This window comes from Orcinus orca, chromosome 2 (assembly GCF_937001465.1).
Source record: "Orcinus orca chromosome 2, mOrcOrc1.1, whole genome shotgun sequence".
Lineage (NCBI taxonomy): Eukaryota > Metazoa > Chordata > Mammalia > Artiodactyla > Delphinidae > Orcinus > Orcinus orca.
In genome coordinates this window covers 189,265,614-189,290,501 of record NC_064560.1, presented here as the reverse complement: position 1 = coordinate 189,290,501, position 24,888 = coordinate 189,265,614, and the positions used below count along the sequence as shown (strand labels likewise).

Sequence of the window (24,888 nt, the reverse complement as noted above, 5' to 3'; positions counted from 1 at the left end):
TTCTTGATTCATCTGGCGGAAGCTCATCAACATTATTGATCCTTTCAAAGAAGCATCTTTAGATTTCATTGATTGTGATTATTGTTTTTTTGGTCTTCATTTCGTTGATTTCACTGTTTCATCCTTCTACTTCCTTTGGGATTCATTTGCTCCTTTTTTTCTAGTTTCTTAAGTTGGGGACCTTTAGATCAGCGGGTGGCAAACTACAGTTTGCAGACCAAATTTGGTCTGCTGCCTGTTTTTGTAAATAAGTTTTATTGGAGCACAGCTGTGCTCATTTATTTATGTTTTCTATAGCTGCTTCTTGGCTACCATGGCAGAGTTGAAGTGTTGAGACAGAGACCACATGGTCCACAAAACCCCAAATATTTACTATTTGACACTTTGTAAGGCCAGTACTATCTTTTAATCCCTGCTTCAGATAATTGATTTGAGATCTTTTTAAATATATTTTACTACTATATATTTCTCTTTAGCACTGCTTTATCTGCATCTCATAAATTTTTATGTGTTTTCATTTTCTTTCAAAATATTTTCTAATTCCCCATGCCACTTTCTCTTTGACCTGTGGTTATTTAGAAATGTGTTGTAAAATGTCCATATATCTGGGGATTTTCCAGATCTTTCTGTTACTGATTTTTCTAGATTAATTCTATTATGTTCTGAGAACATATTTTGTATGATCATTTGTTAAGATGGTTTTTATGGCCTATTTGGTGAATCTTCCCTGTGCACTTGAAAAAAATACTTACTTTGCTGTTTGTCACTGGAGTGCTCTATAAGTGTGGATTGGGTCAGTTGGTTGATAGTGTTATTCAGCTTTTCTATATCCTCACTCATTACTCAGTTATTTAGAGAGGAGAGTTGAAATATCCAACTATAATTGTTGATTTGTTTATTTCTCCTTTTAGTTTTATTAGGTTTTTGTTTGTTTGTCTGTTTGTTTTGGCCATGCTGCACGGCTTGTGGGATCTCATTTCCCCAACCAGGTATCGAACCTGGACCAATGCAGTGAAAGCCCGGAATCCTAACCACTAGACTGCCAGGGAAATCCGCAGTTTTATCAGCTTTTGATTCATGTATTTGGAAGCTCTGTTAGGCATGTGCACATTTAGGGCTGTCATACCTTTTCAGTGAATTGATCCCTTTATCATATGTATTTTTCCTCTTTATTCTTGATATTACCTTGATCTGAAGTCTCCTTTGTCAGATACTGATATAGCCATTACACCTTTCTTTTGATTAGTATTTGCATAAGATATATTTTTCATTCTTTTACCTTTTTTCCCCAAGACAACTTTTAGAATGCATTAAGCAACAGAATAGAAGTAAACAAGTGAATTTTAAAGTAAAATCAGTGCATCAATGAGTGCGATCTAACACAAAAGTACAGATGCCTCACAATGGTGGAGGAAGGCATAAATCTAAACCAGAGATTGGAGGAGAGATGCATATAAGGGAGGAAGGACCTTGGCATACTGACTTATCAAGGTAGATTCAACTGATGTCTTTAACTTCCAAATACCTTGGTCCCTAATTGGTAGTCTGAGATAAGCATGATACTTGGTCACAAAGAGCAACAGTAGGTATCTGCTGTGTCTGGAAAGGGGAAGAAGTTCAGAATCCTGAAGAGACTGTGGACACTCAACTCTATAATAATGAGGTGGAGGGTATGAGGCTACAAGAACCATAGGGAGACTGCGCTCTTCTATGTCAGGCACTAACCACACTGCAGCAAGGTACAATGAAAAGTTACTCAAGTTACTAGTTTAATGGAAGAACAGGAGTAGCTGTAGGAAGGACTCCATGGAAAACGTCCAGCTGATATAGAGAAAATAAACATTCGGTCAGTGGAATAACTATGGTACTATTTTTCAGAATAGGTACCATCACCTTAGTCACTGATCTAATGGATGTGTCTTCTTAACCCAAAGTAACAAAGGTTTTAACAGCCAGATAGCCCTCTTTTCTGTAACTCTTGGTGCAGTTCTATTGTTGTTCTCACTGAGTTGTTAAATAGCATATGAAACAGATATGAGATCACATAAACTACCTGAATAGGTTTGCCTGGAGCTTTGGCATTGACCTCTTCAACTTCCAGCTCTGGGTCTACCAGTTGACACTATCCACACAGTCTCTTGGCTGCTTCATATACATCTTTCACTGTATGAGCCACATTACAGGTGGGATTAATATTTCCTGTGTGTTTAGGATGAGCAGGGTTAGTATCACCACCAAACAGAAGTGTGTGCCAGTTAATATGCATGTGGAAAGAGATACAGTTGGTATAAAACCAATCCAGAAAATATTGGCTCTTACTTGCTGTTGAAACCCATACTTTCCCTTACATTCGATCACTCCATGTACCATTATAGGAACCACATTGTTGTTTCTATTTGTGATTTTTATCAAGACTTGTATAAAGTTATGCAAGACCTGTGGATTCTCAGTGCCCTTATTTTCATATTTCAGAAGTTCAAGAAAGCTATGCCTATACCAACTTTGAACCAGGCACAATGAAGGCCAGTTGTTACCCATCAGAAGATTGACTTCTCTCATTGTGCTGGCCAGTTGTGCAGGAAGCTCTTTTTGTAGAAACATATAGGATATTTTCTTATACCATTATCTTTCCCCCAATCCAGGTATTGCTTGATAAAGAGCAGTGACAGCAAGAAGCATAAATAGCACTTGATCTACTTATTTAGCTGTTTAAGCAGCCACTAGAAGAGCCATATCCTCGCCAGGGTGGTGCACAGATCCACCTAGAGGCCTGGATGGACATGAGGGCTTGTGTAGCTGAGTGTTCGGGTCAGGCATGTTCTTCGTGAGCACGCCCTGGTTTCAGCCTCGACTTATGGGTACAACTACTGCAGCACCCAGGCTGAGTTCATCACCTTGGCTTCCCCAGGCCCACCCATTCTTTAACTTTTAACTCAGTTATGCTTTTGTATTTAAAGTGGGTTTCTTAGAGTTAGCATGTCTTTCAGTCTTGATTTTCACATCTAATCTGGAAATCTGTCTTTTAATTAGTATTTTTAGGCCATTTACATTTAATGCAATTTTTAGTATGGCTGTACTGACATCTACCATTAGGGTTTTTTCTATTCTATCTCTTCTGTTTTACTTTTCTTTTTCTTTCTTCATCCATATTAATTATTTTTTATGATTCTGTTTTGTCTCAACTATTGGTTTATTATTCTTTAAAGAAATTTTTTGGTGTTTGCCCTAGGGTTTATACTATTTATTTTATTTATTTATTTTTGGCCATGCCATGCAGTTTGTGGGATCTTAGTTCCCTGACCAGGGATTGAACCTGTGCCCTGGGCAGTGAAAGCGCAGAGTCCTAACCACTGGACCACCAGGGAATTCCTGATATACTAAATATTTTAATTAATCATGGTCTACTTTCAAAAAATATTATACCACTTCACCTGAGTGTCACAATCTGCTTCTTACCAAGCTACAAGAGCTCTCAGAGAAAAATTATAATCTAAAATATTATTGTCTGGGTTCATTGCTGTGTTGGTAAGATCACTTCATAATTCTTTTTTCCTTATTTTATCATCAAAATGTTTGCTGGGAAAACATATATAAATGCAATCAAAATGATTGGGAAATAAAAGGTAATTATGGTTGGTAATGTTCATATAGTCTTAAATTTCACCAACGTGACATACAAAAAAATAGCTGATTGTTTGCCTTTTGTTTTCAAACAGATATTGCAGCTGTAGAAGAATGGTTAGTAAGGATCACTTTGCAACATGGATTAAATATTTATACTACTGAAGGAACACTATTGGATAGTGTTCGAGGTAAATGCCAGTAGATAAAAGTGAAGTGAAAATTTGTAATATTCTTTCAACAAACCTTGTAAGCTATGACACGCCAGACTCTGTGCTAAGTGCTGGAGATAGATAAATAAGAGATGATCATGACTCTTGAAGGGCTTACAATCTGATGAGGCAAAGAATTAAATACACATGGGTAATTGTTAATAGAGCTCAGTAAAGAGTGCTATAGAGGGCTTCCCTGGTGGCGCAGTGGTTGAGAGTCTGCCTGCCAATGCAGGGGACGCGGGTTTGTGCCCTGGTCCGGGAGGATCCCACATGCCGCGGAGCGGCTAGGCCCATGAGCCATGGCCGCTGAGCCTGTGCGTCCAGGGCCTGTGCTCCGCAATGGGAGAGGCCACAACAGTGAGAGGCCTGCATACCGCAAAAAAAAAAAAAGAGTGTTATAGAAATATGGAAATATATGTTTTCTATAGCCATATTGGGGGGTCATCATAAACAATGGCTTTATAGAGTTAGTTTTTGCATCTTCTGTAAAGATGTTATAGAAGATATTGTTTATTGCATCACAGTCTACTTTATGAGGGCCATCAAGCAAAAAGTTTTGCTCAGTCTTAGTAAGAACATTTGTATTTCTTCATAAAAAAATTGGTTGTTTTAAGGTTATGAGCACTGAGGCATATAACTGACTAGGCTTTTCTTTTTCAATTGTCTGATCTATAGCCCAATTTTTGGGTCAGCCATAGTATATAGAAAAAAACCTCCATCCTGGAGTTTGTATTTATTCTCATTTTCCTCACCTTCCCTTTTTACTTTTATTCTTTTGCACCCACTTTGATATGGTGCTATGTAGAAGCCAGAGTAAAAATAAATATTTCATCTTATGGAAAGAAACACCTGGGTAGCTTTAAGAAAATAATGATTATTCAGGGCCAAAATGGTGAAGTAGGAAGACCCTGAACTCACCTCCTTCCATAGGCACACCAGAATTACAACTATTTACAGAGCAACTATCTATGAGAATGACCAGAAGACTAGCAAAAAAGATTTCCCGCAGCTAAGCAAATAAAGAAGGAACCAAAATATAATGAGTGGGAGGGGTAGAGACACTGTATAGTCAAGACCAACATCCCCAGGTAGGCAACCCACAAATGAGAGGATAATCACACTTTCAGAGGTCCTCCCTAAGGAGCAAGGGGTCCAAACCTTACATTAGGCTCCCTAGACCAGGGGTCCTGCACTGGGAAGACAAGCCCCCGGAACATCTGGCTTTGATAGCTAGTGGGGCTTGTGTGTGGGAGAGCCAGAGAGCTGTGAGAAACAGAGACTCTGCTCTGAAAGGGCACACACGAAATCTAACATGCTCTGAGTCTCAGTGCAGAGGCAGTAATTTGAAAAGAGTCTGGGTCAGACTCACTTAAGAGATCATCAACTTAAAATAATCATGTATATTATCATGTAAATAATAATGTACGTAGGTTGTTATATATGAACCTCGTGGTACCCACAAACCAAAAACCTATGATGGATAAACAAAAAAGAGAAATGAATCCAAATATAATACTAAAGATAGTCATCAGGCACAAGGGAAGAGAGCAAAAGAAGAAGAGAGGAACAGAAAAAAGAAAAAAACCCACAAAACCAGAAAACAACGAACAAAATGGTAATAAGTATATACGTTTCAATAATTTTGCTTTAAATGCAAATGGACTAAATGCTCCAATAAAAACACAGTGGCTCAATGGATTAAAAAACAAAAACACGAGAATTCACATTGTTAAAATGACCATACTGCCCAAAGCAATCTACAGATTCAATGCAATCACTGTCAGAATACTAATGGTGTGGGGGAACTTCAAGACAGAGGAGGAGTAAGATATGGAGATCACCTTCCTCCCCACAAATACATCAAAAATACATCTACATGTGGAACAACTCCTACAGAACACCTACTGAACACTGGCAGAAGACCTCAGACTTCCCGAAAGGCAATAAACTCCCCACGTACCTGAGTAGGGCAGAAGAAAAAAGGAAAAACAGAGACAAAAGAGTAAGAATGAGACTTGCACCTCTGGGAGGGAGCTGTGAAGGAGGAAAAGTTTCCACACACTAGGAAGCCCCTTCACTGGTGGAGATGGGGGATGGGCGGTGGGGAAGCTTCGGAGCCACGGAGGAGAGCATAGCAACAGGGGTGCAGAGGGCAAAGCAGAGAGATTCCCACACAGAGGATCGGTACCGACCAGCACTCACCAGCCCAAGAGGCTTGTCTGCTCACCCGCTCGGGCAGGTGGGGGCTGAGAGCTGAGGCTCGGGCTTTGGAGGTCAGATCCCAGGGATAGGACTGGGGTTGGCTGAGTGAACACAGCCTGAAGGGGGCTAGTGTGACACAGCTAGCCAGGAGGGAGTCTGGGAAAAACTCTGGACTGCCCAAGAGGCGAGAGATCATTGTTTCAGGGAGCATGAGGAGAGGGGATTCAGAGCACCACCTAATGGAGCTCCAGAGATGGCACGAGCTGTGGCTATCAGTGCAGACACCAGAGATGGGCATGAGACGCTAAGGCTGCTGCTGCAGCCACAAAGAAGCCTGTGTACAAGCACAGGTCACTCTCCACACCTCCCCTCCTGGGAGCCTGTGCAGCCCGCCACTGCCAGGGTCCCGTGATCCAGGGACAACTTCCCTGGGAGAACGCACGGCACACCTCAGGTTGTTACAATGTCATGCCAGCCTCTCCCGCCACAGGCTCGCCCCACATTCCATACCTCTCCCTCCCCCAAGCCTCAGTGAGCCGAGCCCCCTAATCAGCTGCTATTTTAACCCTGTCCTGTCTGGGTGGGGAACAGATGCCCTCAGACGACCTACACGCAGAGGCAGGGCCAAATCCAAAGCTGAACCCTGGGAGCTGTGCGAACAAAGAAGACAAAGGGAAATTACTCCCAGCAGCCACAGGAGCAGCAGATTAAATCTCCACAACTTCATATACCCTGCATCTGTGGAATACCTGAATAGACAACGAATCATCCCAAAATTGAGGCAGTAGACTTTGGCAGAAACTGTAGACTTGGGGTTTGCTTTCCTCATCTAATTTGTTTCTGGCTTTATGTTTATCTTAGTTTAGTATTTAGAGCTTATTATCATTGGTAGATTTGTGCATTTATTTGGTTGCTCACTTCCTTTTATATATATATATTTTTTCCTTTTTCTCTTTTTCTGAGTGTGTATGTGTATGTTTCTTTGTGTGACTTTTGTCTGTATAGCTTTGCTTTTACCATTTGTACGAGGGTTCTCTCTGTTTTTTTTGTTGTTGTTTGTTTTGTATAGTTTTTAGCACTTGTTATCACTGGTGGATTAGTTTTTTGGTTTGGTTGCTCCCTCTTTTTGTTTTATTACTTTTTAATTTTTTTATCTTTAACAATATTTTTTATCTTAATAACTTCATTTTATTTTTCTTTCTTTCTTTCTGTCTCTTTTTTTTCTCCCTTTTCTTCTGAGCCATGTGTCTGACAGGGCCTTGGTCCTCCGGCTGGGTGTCAGGCCTGAGCCTCTGAGGTAGGAGAGCCGAGTTCAGGACATTGGTCCACCAGAGACCTCACAGCCCCACGTAATATCAAACAGCGAAAGCTCTCCCAGAGATTTCCATCTCAGCACTAAGACCCAGCTCTATTCAATAACCATCCAGCTACAGTGCTGGACACCCTATGCCAAACAACTAGCAACACAGGAACACAACCCCACCCATTAGCATAGAGGCTGCCTAAAATCATAATAAGTTCACAGGCACCCCAAAACACATCACTGGACTTGGTCCTGCCCAACAGAAAGAAAAGATCCAACCTCATCCTCCAGAACACAGTCACCAGTCCCCTCCACAAGAAAACCCATACAACCCACTGAACCAACCTTACCCACTGGGGGCAGACACCAAAAACAACAGGAACTACAAACCTGCATCCTGCGAAAAGGAGACCCCAAACACAGTAAGTTAAGCAAAATGAGAAGACAGAGAAAGACACAGCAGATGAAGGAGCAAGGTAAAAAGCCCACCAGACCAAACAAATGAAGAGGAGATAGGCAGTCTACCTGAAAAAGAATTCAGAGTAATGATAGTAAAGATGATCCAAAATGCTAGAAATAGAATGGAGAAAATACAAGAAATGTTTAACAAGGACCTAGAAGAACTAAAGAGCAAACAAACAATGATGAACAGCAGAATAAATGAAATTAAAAATTCTCTAGAAGGAATCAATAGCAGAATAACTGAGAAAGAAGAGTGGATAAGTGACCTGGAAGATAAAATAGTGGAAATAACTACCACAGAGCAGTATAAAGAAAAAAGAATGAAACGAATTGAGGACAGTCTCAGAGACCTCTGGGACAACAATAAATGCACCAACATTTGAATTATAGGGGTCCCAGAAGAAGAGGAAAAAAAAGGGACTGAGAAAATATTTGAAGAGATTATAGTTGAAAACTTCCCTAATATGGGAAAGGAAATACTGAATCAAGTCCAGGAAGCACAGAGAGTCCCATACAGGATAAATCCAAGGAGAAACACTCCAAGACACATATTAATCAAACTATCAAAAATTAAATACAAAGAAAAAATATTGAAAGCAGCAAGGGAAAAACAACAAATAATATACAAGGGAATCCCCATAACGTTAACAGCTGATCTTTCAGCAGAAATGCTGCAAGCCAAAAGGGAGTGGCAGGGCATATTTAAAGTGATGAAAGGGAAAAACCTACAACCAAGATTACCCAGCAAGGTACTCAGATTAGACTGAGAAATTAAAACCTTTACAGACAAGCAAAAGCTAAGAATTCAGCAACACCAAACCAGCTTTACAACACATGCTAAAGGAACTTCTCTAGGCAGGAAACACAACAGAAGGAAAAGACCTACAATAACAAACCCAAAACGATTAAGAAAATGGTAATAAGAACATACATATTGATAACTACCTTAAATGTAAATGGATTAAATGTTCCAACCAAAAGATATAGACTGGCTGAATGCATACAAAAACAAGACCCATATATATGCTGTCTACAAGAGACCCACTTCAGACCTAGGGACACATACAGACTGAAAGTGAGGGGATGGAAAAAGATATTCCACGCAAATGGAAATCAAAAGAAAACTGGAGTAGCAATTCTCATATCAGACAAAATAGACTTTAAAATAAAGACTATTACAAGAGACAAAGAAGGACAGTACATAATGATCAAGGGATCAATCCAAGAAGAAGATATAACAATTGTAAATATTTATGCACCTGACATAGGAGCACCTCAATAAATAAGGCAAATGCTAACAGCCGTAAAAGGGAAAATTGACAGGAACACAATCATAGTAGGGGACTTTTAACATCCCACTTTCACCAATGGACAGATCATCCAAAATGAAAATAAATAAGGAAACACAAGCTTTAAATGATACATTAAACAAGGTGGACTTAATTGATGTTTGTAGGACATTCTATCCAAAAACAATAGAATTCACTTTCTTCTCAAGTACTCATGGAACATTCTCCAGGATAGATCATATCTTGGGTCAAAAATCAAGCCTTGATAAATTTAAGAAAATTGAAATCATATCAAGTATCTTTTCTGACCACAACACTATGAGAATAGATATCAATTACAGGAAAAAATCTGTAAAAAATACAAACACGTGTAAGCTAAACAGTACACTACTAAATAACCATGAGATCACTGAAGAAATCAAAGAGGAAATAAAAAAATACCTAGAAACAAATGACAATGAAAACATGCCAACCGAAAACCTATGGGAGGCAGCAAAACCAGTTCTAAGAGGGAAGTTTATAGCAATACAATTCTACCTCAAGAAACAGGGAAAATCTTAAATAAGCAACCTAACCTTACATATAAAGCAATTAGAGAGAGAATAATAAAAAATAAAAGTTAGCACGAGGAAATAAATCATAAAGATCAGATCAGAAATAAATGAAAAAGAAATGAAGGAAATGATAGCAAAGATCAATAAAACTGAAATCAGGTTCTTTGAGAAGTTAAACAAAATTCGTAAACCATTAGCCAGACTCATCAAGAAAAAATGGAAGACTGAAATCAACAGAATTAGAAATGAAAAAGGAAAAGTAACAACTGACACTGCAGAAATACAAAGGATCATGAGAGATTACTACAAGCAACTATTTGCTAATAAAATGGACAACCTGGAAGAAATGGACAAATTCTCAGAAAAGCACAACCTTCCGAGACTTAACCAGGAAGAAGTAGAAAATATGAACAGACCAATCACAAGCACTGAAATTGAAACTGTGATTAAAAATCTTCCAACAAACAAAAACCCAGGACCAGATGGATTCACAGGTGAATTCTATCAAACATTTACAGAAGAGTTAACACCTATCCTTCTCAAACTCTTCAAAAATATAGCAGAGGAAGGAACACTCCCAAACTCATTCTACGAGGCCACCATCACCCTGATACCAAAACCAGACAAAGATATCACAAAAAAAGAAAACTACAAGGCTTCCCTAGTGGTGCAGTGGTTGAGAGTCCGCCTGCCAAAGCAGGGGAAACGGGTTCGTGACCCGGTCTGGGAAGATCCCACATGCCGCGGAGCAGCTGGGCCCGTGAGCCATGGCCGCTGAGCCTGTGCGTCCACAGCCTGTGCTCTGCAACGGGAGAGGCCACAACAGTGAGAGGCCCATGTACTGCAAAAAAAAAAAAAGAAAGAAAGAAAACTACAGGCCAATATCACTGATGAACATAAATGCAAAAATCCTCAACAAAATGCTAGCAAACAGGATCCAACAACACAGTAAAAGGATCATACACCATGATCAAGTGGGGTTTATCCCAGGAATGCAAGGATTCTTCAATATATGGAAATCAATCAATGTGATAAACCATATTAACAAATTGAAGGATAAAAACCATATGACCATCTCAATAGGTGCAGAAAAAGCTTTTGACAAAATTCAACACCCATTTATGGTAAAAGCCCTCCAGAAAGTAAGCATAGAATGAACTTATCTCAACATAATAAAGGCCATATATGACAAACCCAGAGCCAACATTGTTCTCAATGGTGAACAACTGAAACCATTTCCACTAAGATCAGGAACAAGACAAGGTTGCCTACTCTCACCACTATTATTCAACATAGCTTTGGAAGTTTTAGCCACAGCAATCAGAGAAGAAAAATAAAAGGCATCCAGATCGGAAAAGAAGAAGGAAAACTGTCACTGTTTGCAGATGACATGATACTATACATAGAGAATCCTAAAGATGCTACCAGAAAACTACTAGAGCTAATCAGTGATTTTCATAGAGTTGCAGGATACAAAATTAAGCACAGAAATCTCCTGCATTCCTATACACTAATGATGAAAAATCTGTAAGAGAAATTAAGGAAACACTCGCATTTACCACTGCAACAAAAAGAATAAAATATCTAGGAATAAACCTACGTAAGGAGATAAAAGACCTGTATGCAGAAAACTATAAGACACTGACGAAAGAAATTAAAGATGATATAAATAGATGGAGAGATATACCATTTTCTTGGATTGGAAGAATCAACATTGTGACTTTGTGAAAATGACTATACCCAAAGTAATCTACAGATTCAATGCAATCCCTATCAAACTACCAATGGCATTTTTCACAGAACTAGAACAAAAAATTTCACAATTTGTATGGAAACACAAAAGACCCTGAATAGCCAAAGCAATCTTGAGAAAGAAAGACAGAGCTGGAGGATTGTGGCTCCCTGACTTCAGACTATACTACAAAGCTACAGTAATCAAGACAGTATGGTACTGGCATGAAACAGAAATATACATCAATGGAACAGGATAGAAAGCCCAGAGATAAACCCATGCACCTAAAGTCACCTTATTTTTGATAAAGGAGGCAAGAATATACAATGGAGAAAAGACAGTCTCTTCAATAAGTGGTGCTGGGAAAATTGTACAGCTACATGTAAAAGAATGAAATTAGAACACTCCCTAACACCATGCACAAAAATAAACTCAAAATGGATTAAAGACCTAAAGGTAAGGCCAGAGAGTATAAAACCCTTCAAGGAAAACATAGGCAAAACACTCTATGACATAAATCACAGCAAGATCCTTTTTGAGCCACCTCCTAGAGAAATGGAAATAAAAACAAAAATAAACAAATGGGACCTAATGAAACTTAAAATCTTTTGCACAGCAAAGGAAACCATAAACAAGATGAAAAGACAACCCTCAGAATGGGGGGAAATATTTGCAAACGAAGCAACGACCAAAGGATTAAACTCCAAAATATACAAGCAGCTCATACAGCTCAATATCAAAAAAAAAAACACAACCCAATCCAAAACTGGGCAGAAGACCTAAATCGACATTTCTCCGACGAAGATATACAGATTGCCAACAAACACATGAAAGGATGCTCAGTATCACTAATCATTAGAGAAATGCAAATGAAAACTACAGTAAGGTATCACCTCACACTGGTCAGAATGGCCATCATCAAAAACTCTACAAACAGTAAATGCTGGAGAGGGTGTGGAGAAAAGGGAACCCTTTTGCACTGTTGGTAGGAATGTAAATTGGTACAGCCACTATGGAGAACAGTATGGAGGTTCCTTAAAAAACTAAAAATAAAGCTACCATATGATCCAGGAATCCCACTCCTGGGCATATATCAGGAGAAAACCATAATTTGAAAGGATATATGCACCCCGATGTTAATTGCAGCAGTATTTATAATAGCCAGGACGTGGAAACAACCTAAATGTCCATCAATGGAGGAATGGATAAAGAAGATGTGGCACATATATACAATGGAATATTACTCAGCCATAAAAAGAAATGAAATTGAGTTATTTATAGTTAGGTGGCGGACCTAGAGTCTGTCATACAGAGTGAAGTAAGTCAGAAAGAGAAAATCAAATACCATATGCTGACACATATATATGGAATCTAAAAAAAAAAAAATGTTTCTGAAGAACCTAGGGGCAGGACAAGATAAAGATACCAATGTAGAGAATGGACTTGAGGACACGGGGAGGGGGAAGGGTAACCTGGGATAAAGTGAGAAGAGTGGCATGGACATATATACACTACCAAATGTAAAATAGATAGCTAGTGGGAAGCAGCTGCATTCACAGGGAGAACAGCTTGGTGTTTTGTGACTACCTAGAGAGGTGGGATGGGGAGTGTGGGAGGGAGATGCAAGAGGGAGGAGATATGGGGATATATGTATATGTATAGCTGATTCACTTTGTTATACAGCAGAAACTAACACACCATTGTAAAGCAATTATACTCCAATAAAGATGTTTAAAAAAAATAGTTAAAAAAAAAAATAGTAATGGCATTTTTCACAGAAGTAGAACAAGTAATTTTAAAATATATATGGAAACACAAAAGACCCTGAATAGCCCAAACAATCTTTTTTTTTAAACATCTTTATTGGAGTATAATTGCTTTACAATGTTGTGTTAGTTTCTGCTTTATCACAAAGTGAATCAGCTATATGTATACATATTTCTCCATTAAAACAATCTTGAGAAGAACAATGCTAGAGGTATCATGCTCCTTGATTTTAAATTGTTGTACTGTAAAGTTATAGTAACTAAAACTGTGGTACTGGCTCAAAAATCAGACACATAGAGCAATGGAACAGAATCAAGAGTCCAGAAATGAATCTACACTTAGGCATTCAATGCATCTACCGAACAAAAAAGGAGGCAAGAATGTACAGTGGGGGAGAAGACAGCTTCTTCAATAATTAGTTTTGGGAAAATTGGTAAGCTACAGGCAAAAGAATCAAACTGGACTAATTTCTCACACCTTATACAAAAATAACTGAAAATGGATTAAAGACTTAAATGTAAGACCTGAAACCATAAAACTCCTAGAGAAAAACGTAGGCAGTACAGACTTTGACATCAGTTGTAGCAGTCTTTTTTTGGATCTTTCTCCTCACACAAGGGAAACCAAAGCCAAAAACAAATGGGACCACATCAGCTATTGTAAAAGGCTTTTGCACCGTGAAGGAAATTATCAACAAAACCAAAAGCCTACTGAATGGGAGAAGATATTTGCAAATGATATATCTGATAAGGTGTTAACATCTAAAATATACAAATAACTCATACAGCTCAACATAAAAAAAAAATGAAAAACCTGATTTTAAAAATGGGCAGAAGAACTGAACAGACATTTTTCCAAAAAAGACATGCAGATGGCCAACAAGCACATGAAAAGATGCTCAACATCATTGATCATCAGGGAAGTGCAACTCGGAACTACAGTGAGCTATCACCTCACACCTGTCTGAATGACTATTATTGTAGAGTCAAGACGTAACAAGTGTTGGCAAGGCTGTGGAAAAAAGGGACCCTTGTGCATTGTTGATGGGAATGTAAATCGGTCCGGCCACCGTGGAGAATGAATAATTCTTAAAGGTTGCAGCTGCAGAGAGGAGGCCAGTGTCGTCGGGGCACAGTAAATGACAGAGTGGTGTGGGGTGAGTGTAGAGAGACTGGCAGAGACCACGGTAAAGTGTGGATTTTATTCTAATTATAATGAAAAGCCACTGGAGTATTTTAAGCAGGGCAGTGATAAATTCCGACTTCTGCTCTATGAAAAAGATCACTTTGGCTGCTGTGTAGAGAACTGACTGTCGAGGAAGGAGGAGAAGAATGGAATAAAGGAAATTGATTGGCAGCTGTCACCACGGTCCACGCAGGAGATGGTCTGCGGTACTTGGGCTGTGGGACGAGCAGTGGAGATGGTGAGAAGTTAGAGTCTTCAGGATAGAAGTAGAGCTGATATGACCTCTGGGTGGACTGGGGATGAAGGACACAGATATTAAGGATGAATCCTAGATTTCTTACTTGAGCAATGAAGTGGATGGTGGTATCATTTTCTGAGATGCTGAAGACATGAGGAGAAAACATTGGGAAGTGGCAATCAAGCATTAAGGTTAGAGTTACAGTTGGGAACCTTTCTTCATTACCTATCTCAAATGAGATGTTGAAAAATATTGTCCCTACTTCCTCATCTCTGATCCGGAGTCCAGACTACTCCACTAAAATTGCTCTTAATACAATCACCAGTCACTTTCACATTGGTCACTTTTCCATCTCCTTTGTAGCTTCTCAGCAGCCAAGACTTTTGATCACTCCCTCATTCTTAAAACGTTTAAAATAGACCACATGGGTAAAGAGGCATTTTCGATTCAGTGCAATCATGTCCCAGATACAAGCTCAAATCTCCCTGTCCTTTAAGATCTGGTCATTAATTGTACACATATGCTATACCCTGGAAAGTCAACTGCCTTACCCCAGATTTCTTTGAATTTCAGAGTGAATTAGTTTGGTTATAAATTGTTTCTCTTCTTCTTCTTGGCTGTCACTGTGCTACACTATGTCAACCCAGATGGAAACTTAGCTCCTTTTCTTGCTTTGCACAAAGGGAAGCATATATCACCTAAAGTCTTTGGCTTTGTAGCAGATTTTATTGAGAGTTTGATGAGGAGATGGAGGAGATTCACGATGCAGAAATGTAAACAGCTACAGAGTGATTGTGTCTGTATTCTTAAAAGTCCTTTGACTATTTTTGAAATTCAGACAACAGTACTCTGTCAAACTGTCCTTGCTTACTTTTTGTATTCTCTTTTCTCATTTTTTCAGAAAAAAAAAACCTCCCATTTCTCATGCTTTAAAATTTGACTTTATCCAACTCCAACCCTTTGTATATCTAAGAGTAGATTGCTGCATTGAAGGGTTGGAGATGTCCTACCTCTGATTGGTTTTTCCTGTTTGTCCCTCCCTAACTCCTTTGTATCTTCCAGAAATCCTTCTAAGTGTCTTGGCCACTGATGACAACTTTCCCTGTTCCCTATTGCTTTTCTAGATTTATTCTTTTATATATATATATATATATATATATATATATATATATATATATATATATATATATATATATCCTGCTCTCTATGGGATTGGGAAAGTGAACAGAAAGTAAATGTGTGGCCTCTCAAAGCAGAAGTTATTCTCTATGCTATAAATGTGCAAACCCTGTGGTCCAGCAACTCCATTTCTAGAGATAGATCCTGTGACCAATTGTATTTTCCAAAGATGTTCAAAGCAGTATCTCCCACCTCACCTGCTCTTCTGCAGTATGACCTTGCCAGGCCCCCTTCAAGGAAATTAGACTTCATTCCTCCTACTCTGGAAAATAAGAATCAACAATCTATTTTTAACTGATGAAAAGTGAGGTAATACACCCATTTTTTAAAACAATGGAACAGTTCCTTTACATAGTGCCTTTAAAACCCATAAAAGAAAGCAGTTATGAATTATCAGAGAAATGCAAATCAAAACTACAATGAGGTACCACCTCACGTGGGTCAGAATGACCATCATTAAAAAGTCTATGAATAACAAATGCTGGTGAGGGTGTGGAGAAAAGGGAACCCTCCTACACTGTTGGTGGGAGTGTCAGTTGGTGCAGCCACTGTGGAAAACAGTATGGGAGTTCCTCAGAAAACTAAAAATAGAACTACCATATGATTCAGCAGTCCCACTCCTGGGCATATATCCAGACAAAACCATAATTCAAAAAGGTACACGCACCCCTGTGTTCATAGCAGCACTATTCACAATAGCCAAGACATGGAAACAACCTAAATGTCTGTTGACAGATGTACAGATAAAGAAGATGTGGTACATATATACAATGGAATATCACTTAGCCATAAAAAATAACGAAATAATGCCATTACAGCAACATGGATGCAACTAGAGATTATTGTACTAAGTGAAGTAAGTCCAACAGAGAAAGACAAATATCATATGATATCACTTATATGTGGAACCTAAAGTATGACACAAATGAACCTATCTAAGAAACAGATCATGGACATAGAGAGTAGACTGCTGGTTGCCAAGGAGGAGGGGGGTGGGAGAGGGACGGATTGGGAGTTTGGGATTAGCAGATGCAAACTGATATATCTAGAATGAATAAACAACAAGGTCCTACTGTATACACAGAGAACTATATTCAATAGCCTGTGACAAACCATAATGGAAAAGAATATGAAAAAGAATGTATATATATGTATAACTTAGTCACTTTGCTGTACAACAGTAATTAAGACAGCATTGTAAATCAACTATATTTCAATTTATAAAAATTTTAAAAAAACTTTTTAAAGATAAAAACAAAAAAGAAAACAGTAGTGTTCTATTTTCAAGAGTGCTGCCACAACTTAAACACCAAAACTTGATTTCCACAGAACCTATTCTTCAGTGGAAACTTGGGACTATAATGACAAAAAATGACATCAGTAAATTATATCCACATGTGGTAGATCTCAAAACAGCAAAGTGCCCATGTGCCAATGATGTAGTGTTACTTGGCTTCATTATGAACACAACACTTGATGGTAAGTTTGCAGCTTTATTCAAATTTGGAGGTGGTGTTTTGTATTTTATTACAGTGATGTTTAACTGGCAGTACAAGTTAAACACAGAGGCATGATGGAGTGAAAATGTCTCCAAAAAACACCTAAGAACTTACTCTTCATCACTTTCCCTTGTCTACTTGCTAGTGTGATAAACTTTTTTCTCTGTGACTTTTGCCATGTTACTAGTGACTTTAGTGTCTCTCCAAATTTCCTTGATACTCTGCCCTCTGTTAATATGTTCCTCCCTCCCAGAGATTATTCACTGCATTTCTAATCCATCTTCTATGCCTGCCATACGTGAATAGGTAAAGTTGTTCTAAGGTATCACATTATTTTATTTGTTACATATGTGTTTTTCAGTTACTATTGTAATATTTAATAGCATCCTTACACATTTCAATTACTAATCATCTTGTTCTAGTTTGTTTTTCTTAGGTGATTGATGAACTCCTAGTCCCCAAATCTAATAAATATGAGTGAAAAAAAGAATTAAAAGATAAGAAACAAAATTTTATTACTCATAGATTATATGTGTATCTATATAAATATCCAAAAGAATCAACAGACTATCAGAACAAATATGGGAGTGCTATGGAATTGAGGAACATATCAACAATATACAAAAACCACTCCACCAAAGAGTAATTAAAGATTATAATTTTAAAAATCCTATTCAGAAAGTAATAAACCCCAATAGGGACCTAGAAATAAACAAAAAACGACTTGCAAGGCCTTTTGTATAGAAATTATAAAACTTTAATGAAGGCTATAAAAAAAGACAAAAAAGATATTTTATGTTCATGAACAGGAACTTCTGGTATTGTAAAGATGTTAATTCTCTCCATGTTTATCAATCAGTTTGATACAAGTCCAAGCAAAATTACAGCAGTATTTTGTGTGTGTGGAAATTGATAAACCAATCCCAAAATTCAGGTGGGAGAATAAAGCAACATGAATAACAAGCATAATTTTAAAGAAGAATAAAAAGCACAATAGGTTGCCTACCATGACTTATTATAAAGTAATAGATTCAAGCAGTATGCACTGGTATAGGAATAGACAGATAGCCTTGCCCCAGATTTCTTTGAATTCCTAATGTCTTGTAGTCTTTTAGATACCTCTAGCTTGGAGTGCCTGCTTGTGCTGAATTAGTTTAGAGAGCCTGTGTCTCTTTTTCCTCTCTCTCAACCAGATGGAAACTCCTTTTCTACCTTTGTTCCATGGATGCCAGGCTAGGGCCCCCTCCTCCTCTCGGTCCAAACCTGCCTTACTTTTGTGAGTCACAGGAAAAGAGCCAGTCTCTGCATCCTGCCACACCCCTGAGAGTCATAGGAGAGAAGGGGCAGTCTCAACTCCTTGGGGTCTCACTCACCCGATCGCTTCAACGTCTCAAGAAAAGAAACAGTTTGGAAACCTGTTTTTAGATGAAACCACCTTTTCCCCCAACTGGCCCCCACTGTGCTGAAGCAGAAAGTAAGTTCCCACAGTATCAAGCCTAACTAGCAGTTTCTTTATGAGGCCCTGGTTTGTCCACACACTGTGTTTCATCCCACATGGAGTTAATGGTGGGAACAGGTATCGAGGAGCCCCGTGTGTTCCAGTTTCGACTTATTACCCACCTTTCTCCTCTGTGACACTCCTAACGCCATCATGACTCTCACCCAGTTCTATGTCACCACCAGAAACCTAAGTCTCCAGGTCACTTATGGTTACTCTATCCCACATACTGTTCTGGACTTCCTTTAAATTCACCCAAACTTCTGTCCCTCTCCATCTACCCAAATCCATTCATTGGAATTTGTGGTCTGTCATCAGCAAATTCCCCTGTACTACTAATCGTTTCTCAGAATGGTCCCTTAACTTTCTTGCCATAAAGAATAATCTGGCCACTCCCAGTTAACATTCTTTCCCCTGCGGCCCTCTCACATGTCACATGCCTGAGTCTCAAGGGGCATTGTCCTTGTTCCTTAAGGGCTACTTATTAATAATTACTCCTGTCTTCTCATTCAGAATGCCTAGTTCCTTTGAACTCAAACTTTACTCCCTCTAACTCTTCTTGGTTGGCAGCCTATGATGACCTTCCCATCACTCACACTCATGGATGAGTTTAGCGTCTGGACCCCTGCCTTCCTCTGCACCTTATTTTTGTCACTATGTTTGGTGATTTCACCACCCATATGGACCCATGCTTTCACGACCTCCTCTCCTCCAATGATCTTTCCCCCATCTTACTTCTGTGGTCATTTTCTTGACCTTGTTGTCTCTGATGTTACTGTCTCCAAAATCTTCACTACAACCATCCCACGCTCTGCCCACTACTTTCTATTCTTTCAGTCTACCCTAGTACTCACACTCTGACATCTCTTTGATTTCATGGAGACTTCAATATGTTGTTTCTACCACTTTTTTCACTCCTCAACATCCTTAACTTTTTCACCATAATTTTCATAGTCTCTCCTTATAAATACTTCTGTAACTTCTTTGCCTGCACAATCCCAACTCTCCTTAAAACCACCTCTATGCCACTGGAATAGCAGAATATTACTAGAAAAAAGTTGCATACCAGTCTCACTTTAAAATTCCACGAAGTGGTCTCACTATAAATTCATGATCACAAGTCCCAAGTGGGTACTCAGCACTGCCCAGAAATCTTATCTCTCTTCCCTGGTATGTTTATTTTCCCACTCTGCAAAATGACCTTGTCACACCTCTTCCCACTCCTCAAACACTCTACCTCACCTCCTTTCCTTCTCCGGTCTCAGCTGTGCCTTTAATACTTGATGTAGAAGACTAAGACTGATCGCAAGGCACTCCATCATCGCTCCTGTGCGCATCTGCCATCCTACTTGCCTTTGTACTTGCGTGCTTTGCCTTCTTGCCTGTTGCATCGTGAGAAGTGTCTCTGCTGCTACCAAAGGCCACTCCTCACCCCTCGTGTCCTGCATCCCATTCTCCCCAGTCATCTGGAGAACCTCGCTCCTGCATCTGTCCCGCAGTTCTCACCTTTCTGTCCCGTATCATCATGCTTTCCCTCTTTACTGACTTAGAGGCATTAGCATACAAACATACCCTAAAATCCCCCATCTTAGCCAAAATCTTCATTTATCTCACTTTACCACTATCCCTCATCCCTCTGTTCTCCTTCAGACAAAATGTATGGGAAGAATTTATTGTAGGTGGTGCTACATTTTCCACCTCCCATTTTATCTTCGTTTCACTGCGTATCGGATTGTTGCCATCACTGTTCTGAAACAATTCTTCCCAAGATCGCCTGTGATCTCCATGTTGCTGATTCCAACAGCCAATTCTTTATCCGCATTCTACTTTCCCTCCCAGCAGAATTTGACACAGTTAACCACTTTATTTCTCCTCAAAACACTTTATTCTCTTGGGTTCTTGACACCACCTTCAGTTACATTTATCTTACCTCATTGATCACTCCTTAGTTTTCTAAGCCTGCTCTTTTGTTGTGACCTCTGAAGTGTCGATGAAATGGGGCTTTGTCCTTGACTCTCCTTCCTTATGTAACCAGATTCTCTCTGGGAAACTTAATCCAGTCCTCTGGTAATAATGCCACCTTCAGGCTAATGATCCCTGAATTTGTATTTCTGGTGCTGACCACTTCCTTGAAGCTAAATTCCTATATTCAGTTGTCTGTTTTACAATTCCCCTTGATGCCTCTCAGCTATAACAAGTCCAAGCCAGAACTCTTGATTCATCTCCCTCTAAAATCTGTTCTCCTCCAGTATTCTTCATCCCAATTCATATCCAATTACTCAAAAATAAAATCTAGCGTACACTCTTGACTGTTCTTACTCTGATGGCATTCCAGGACGATGCCACATCCAGTGTCTATCCTCAGTGTGACCACTTCTCTCCTCTGCTAAAATCTTTGTCAAGTCAGCACTGGTTTTCCACGAGACTAATTCACAGCCTCTTAAGTGGTCTCCCTGTTTCTAAACCCGGTACAACTCACCCTCCATATAGCCACCACAGTGATCTCAAGTGTAAAACAAATCACATCATTTTCCTGCTTCAGACATTCCAGTGGCTTCCCTTTGCCCGTTAGAATAAAATCCAAAATCTTTGCAAAATCTGCATCAGCTTCTGTAACCCTGGGATGCAATTGTGGCCAGTGTGTCATAGAGAGTGGCCTATAACTTAATTTCAGGCTAAAATATCAACCAGAATAAAGCATTTATTTTACTGCTTACTGCTCCATTAAATATTTCTAGACTCTGCAGGAATCCGGTCATGTGATATGCTGGATACCTATAATCATCCCCACTTAGAATATAGTGTAGTGTTATCTGCAGAACTAGATTTCATGCTTAGAAAGGCACAAGCTTGTCTTTAGCTTTCCTCTTTCTGGAAAAAGTGGATGATGATAACATTTCCTTCTACATCTTTCCCTACACAGAAAAGAGCTGGGAGTTAAAACACACACTTCACAATACGAGTGATCCTACATTCATCTTTTGGAAACAAAGCATGTGCATTGGATTATCAACTCTCTTCAGGCTCCCTCTACCCTCCACCACCCCCACAGTTATGCCTGTTGACTAGACTTCAGATTAATGTTCTGCATTTAAAACACAAAAGACTCGGAACTTCCCTGGCGGTCCAGTGGCTAAGACTCCGCGCTTCTACTGTAGGGAACGTGGGTTCGATCCCTGGTGGGGGAACTAAGATTCTGTGTGTTGTGTGGGCGGCAGAGCCAAATAAATAAATAAATAAAACCAAAGAACAAATATTAAAAAAAAAAAACTAGGTAAGAATTTAAAAAGTAAATAAAACACAAAAGACTCTAAGCATTCCTAGCTATGGCCAAGGAAAGGTGAGACCAAGGAGCAAAGCGCTTTCGCTATTTCCAACATGCTCAGCCTCCTTTTAATAAGTTCTCATAAGTTTTAATAGGTTTAATATTCTCATATTAACAGGTTTTTTTTCTATTTTTAAAATCACAAATATTAAAGTAAATCACTTTATAAGTAAATCAAACATAGTTTCTTCCCTCTTGGGGTTCACATTTTAATTTTCTTCTTTGGAGTTTTTGTACTGTTGACTATAATTATATTCTTGAAATAGGAACATATTTTTACTTAGAAGGATATTCTCAGGGAGGAAAAGCTCTTCCTGTACCCTCTTAGGTTATGATTGGGGGCCTACCAATTAACCAAGACATTAGCAGGAGAAAAGACATGCAATTTTTATTAATATTTATATTCACAAGAGTTCACAGAAAAGAAATTCAAAGAAGTGGTTAAACTTGGGGACTTATGTACCATCTTAACAAAGGAAAGGGGTCTAGGCCTCAAGGGACAAGAAACTGTGGAGAAGTGACAAGGAAATATGTGGGTGGACTAATGGGAGATAAGAGTTATTTTAGTAAAGTCTGTTTATGCAAACTCATCTTGGTGTCAACTCCCTGTCTCTGGTGATAAGATTGCTCTCTCTTCTCTTCCTGATACAGAGTGAGGTGGTTAGAAAATGCCCTGCTTTTAGGCAGGCAAGGGGAGGCACAGAACTCTTCCTGCATCAGTTGATTCTCAGTTGCCTCCAGCTCAAAATAATCCTTCTGCCAAAGTGCCATATTCTGGGGGTGGCATATTCTGATCCCCTTCAATACAAAACAAAATCCTTAATAATTAGATGGTTGGCTAAACTCCTGTGGTGTAACCCAAGTTACTTTATCTTCCAGTGCTGGGGGAAGTGAGATTCAAACTGAAGGAGGGGAGTTGAGGCAGGGGTGGAGAGTGAGCTGGAAGGTGGAGTAGATGCAGGCTCTGCCCACTAAAGACCTAGCACCTTAGGAGTTGGTTATTCACTTTGCAAAGTTGTGTTGCCTTAATTTCCCTTTTCTCTCATGGTAGGTGTTTACATAGGCCTCAGCTTTTCTGGATTTTGGAATTATGATGATACCACGTGGTATAACCTGACAGACATGGTCTCTTCCCAAGTTGGAGAAGGTAATTCCTCTAACAGTGCCTTCATCGTCAGCATTTCCTTTACATCAACACTTGATGGATATTTATGAAATGTCTTTGCTTTGCTGAGGACGTCACTTTTTCCTTACTTTTTAACCCATGGTATGATTTCTTCCTTTAGAACGCACAGAGCTTTCCATGGTGGATATGGTTTTAACAAATCATTTTTTAGTTATCCTCACCTCTTTGGGTCTTTTTATAAGTGGAGATCTTCGCTATCCATCCTCCTCTGTCTTAATGGTAGGTGAATTGCTCTGTAACTAATAACCTTAAATATCTTCTGTGACATAAAGTAGAAATAGTGGATACTTGAGTTATGTGTGGTGTATCTTAGAACTAAAATGCTTCTTCCTTTTAAAAAACGTAAGAGCGTAATATAGTGACATTTTCCTTTGCCTTATAGTGTTGAATACATCATTTGGAAATGGTGCTAGCTTTATTGCTATACAAATTTATGAGGCGTTTCAAATAATTCATATAGAAAATACCCTATATACTTATAAATAGTCATATATGTTCCCAAAATGCTTTAAGGTACATAAAGCCAGATATAATATTACAAAATAACATAAATTAAAATTATGTCCTTCTGATGAGTTTTCTCTTTTTATTCTTAACTGGCTGTATCAAAGTTTCGATACCATGTTTTTTGTTTTAAAGCACTTCCTCAGCTTCTGCTTTGTCACTCCCATCTGCTCCAAAATAAGGCATTGAAAAGAGACATTAATTAATAAATAAATAAAGTAATTAAAAGTAAGTTTTGGGATTGAGAGAAGGAAAATCAATTCTTAAATATGTTAATAAATAGCTCTCAAAATTACCTCAACAGAAATAAGAACAGTAATAAAGACTTAGGAACAGTAGGAGAAAAGATTGGGGAAGTGTAGAAGGGATGATTGTATTGGTTAAGAAGTAGTTATTTCTTATACATGGTAATTATTACCTTTTTTCAGGTTTACAAATATTCACAACCTTCCTTCTTCCTCATTATCTCTAAGAAAGTATCATTTGTTGCTCAGACAACTAATAGATCTGGCCTTTTATGTGCTTATCATGTGGTTGCTAAAGAAGAGAGTTGAAACAGCCAGGAGCAGTGACCTGAGGTCAAAGCACAGAGAGTTAGGTGTGGGCTGTACATCCTGAGGGCCTGGTCGAGGAGCTGCACTGGGCTGGGCAGAAGACAGAGTGGCCATGGAGAAAATAGTGGGATAAGGATGTGCCTTCCTAAACCCCAGTCGGTGGCCGACCTAGTTTCTTCCTATACACTTCTTAACTCCTCCATTTAAATCATTAAAAGGTGGGGTTTTGAACTCAAATCCTTTCTGGAATTAAGTTAAAGTATAAATAAATTAATCAAATGGTGGAACAAGGCAAAGACTGAGGGGGAAATCTCCAAGATACCCTGCAAACTACTTAAGAAGCTGGTTTTAGTGTTTGATACTCCTAACTGCTGGGATGTAAAAAACGTCATCTCCTTTAGTATAATTTAAATTGCTGTTTTGTTATGCCTTCCGATTTACAAGCAAAGATTAAAATTCCTTTTTTTCTTTCTTCTAGTTTTCAAGGGCAGACTTTTGTGGTTTCGAAAGGGTAAGAAGCTTTCAATTTCCAAGGGTTGGTTAAAAGATATGTTTCCTTGGTGACCTAAGAGATG

At 38.9% G+C, this 24,888-nt stretch overlaps 1 protein-coding gene and 1 pseudogene across 1 annotated transcript in view; one reads left to right on the top strand and one right to left on the bottom strand.

Moving 5' to 3' along the window:
• CATSPERB (cation channel sperm associated auxiliary subunit beta) overlaps positions 1 to 24,888 on the top strand; it is a 131,212-nt gene that overhangs the window by 25,580 nt on the left and 80,744 nt on the right. The window contains 5 exon segments of the mRNA XM_049706594.1: positions 3,717 to 3,812; positions 17,077 to 17,226; positions 23,121 to 23,216; positions 23,356 to 23,474; positions 24,792 to 24,824. Coding sequence (XP_049562551.1) covers positions 3,717 to 3,812; positions 17,077 to 17,226; positions 23,121 to 23,216; positions 23,356 to 23,474; positions 24,792 to 24,824 — 494 coding nt within the window.
• LOC105747933 (pyruvate dehydrogenase (acetyl-transferring) kinase isozyme 3, mitochondrial-like) lies at positions 1,765 to 2,918 on the bottom strand (annotated as a pseudogene).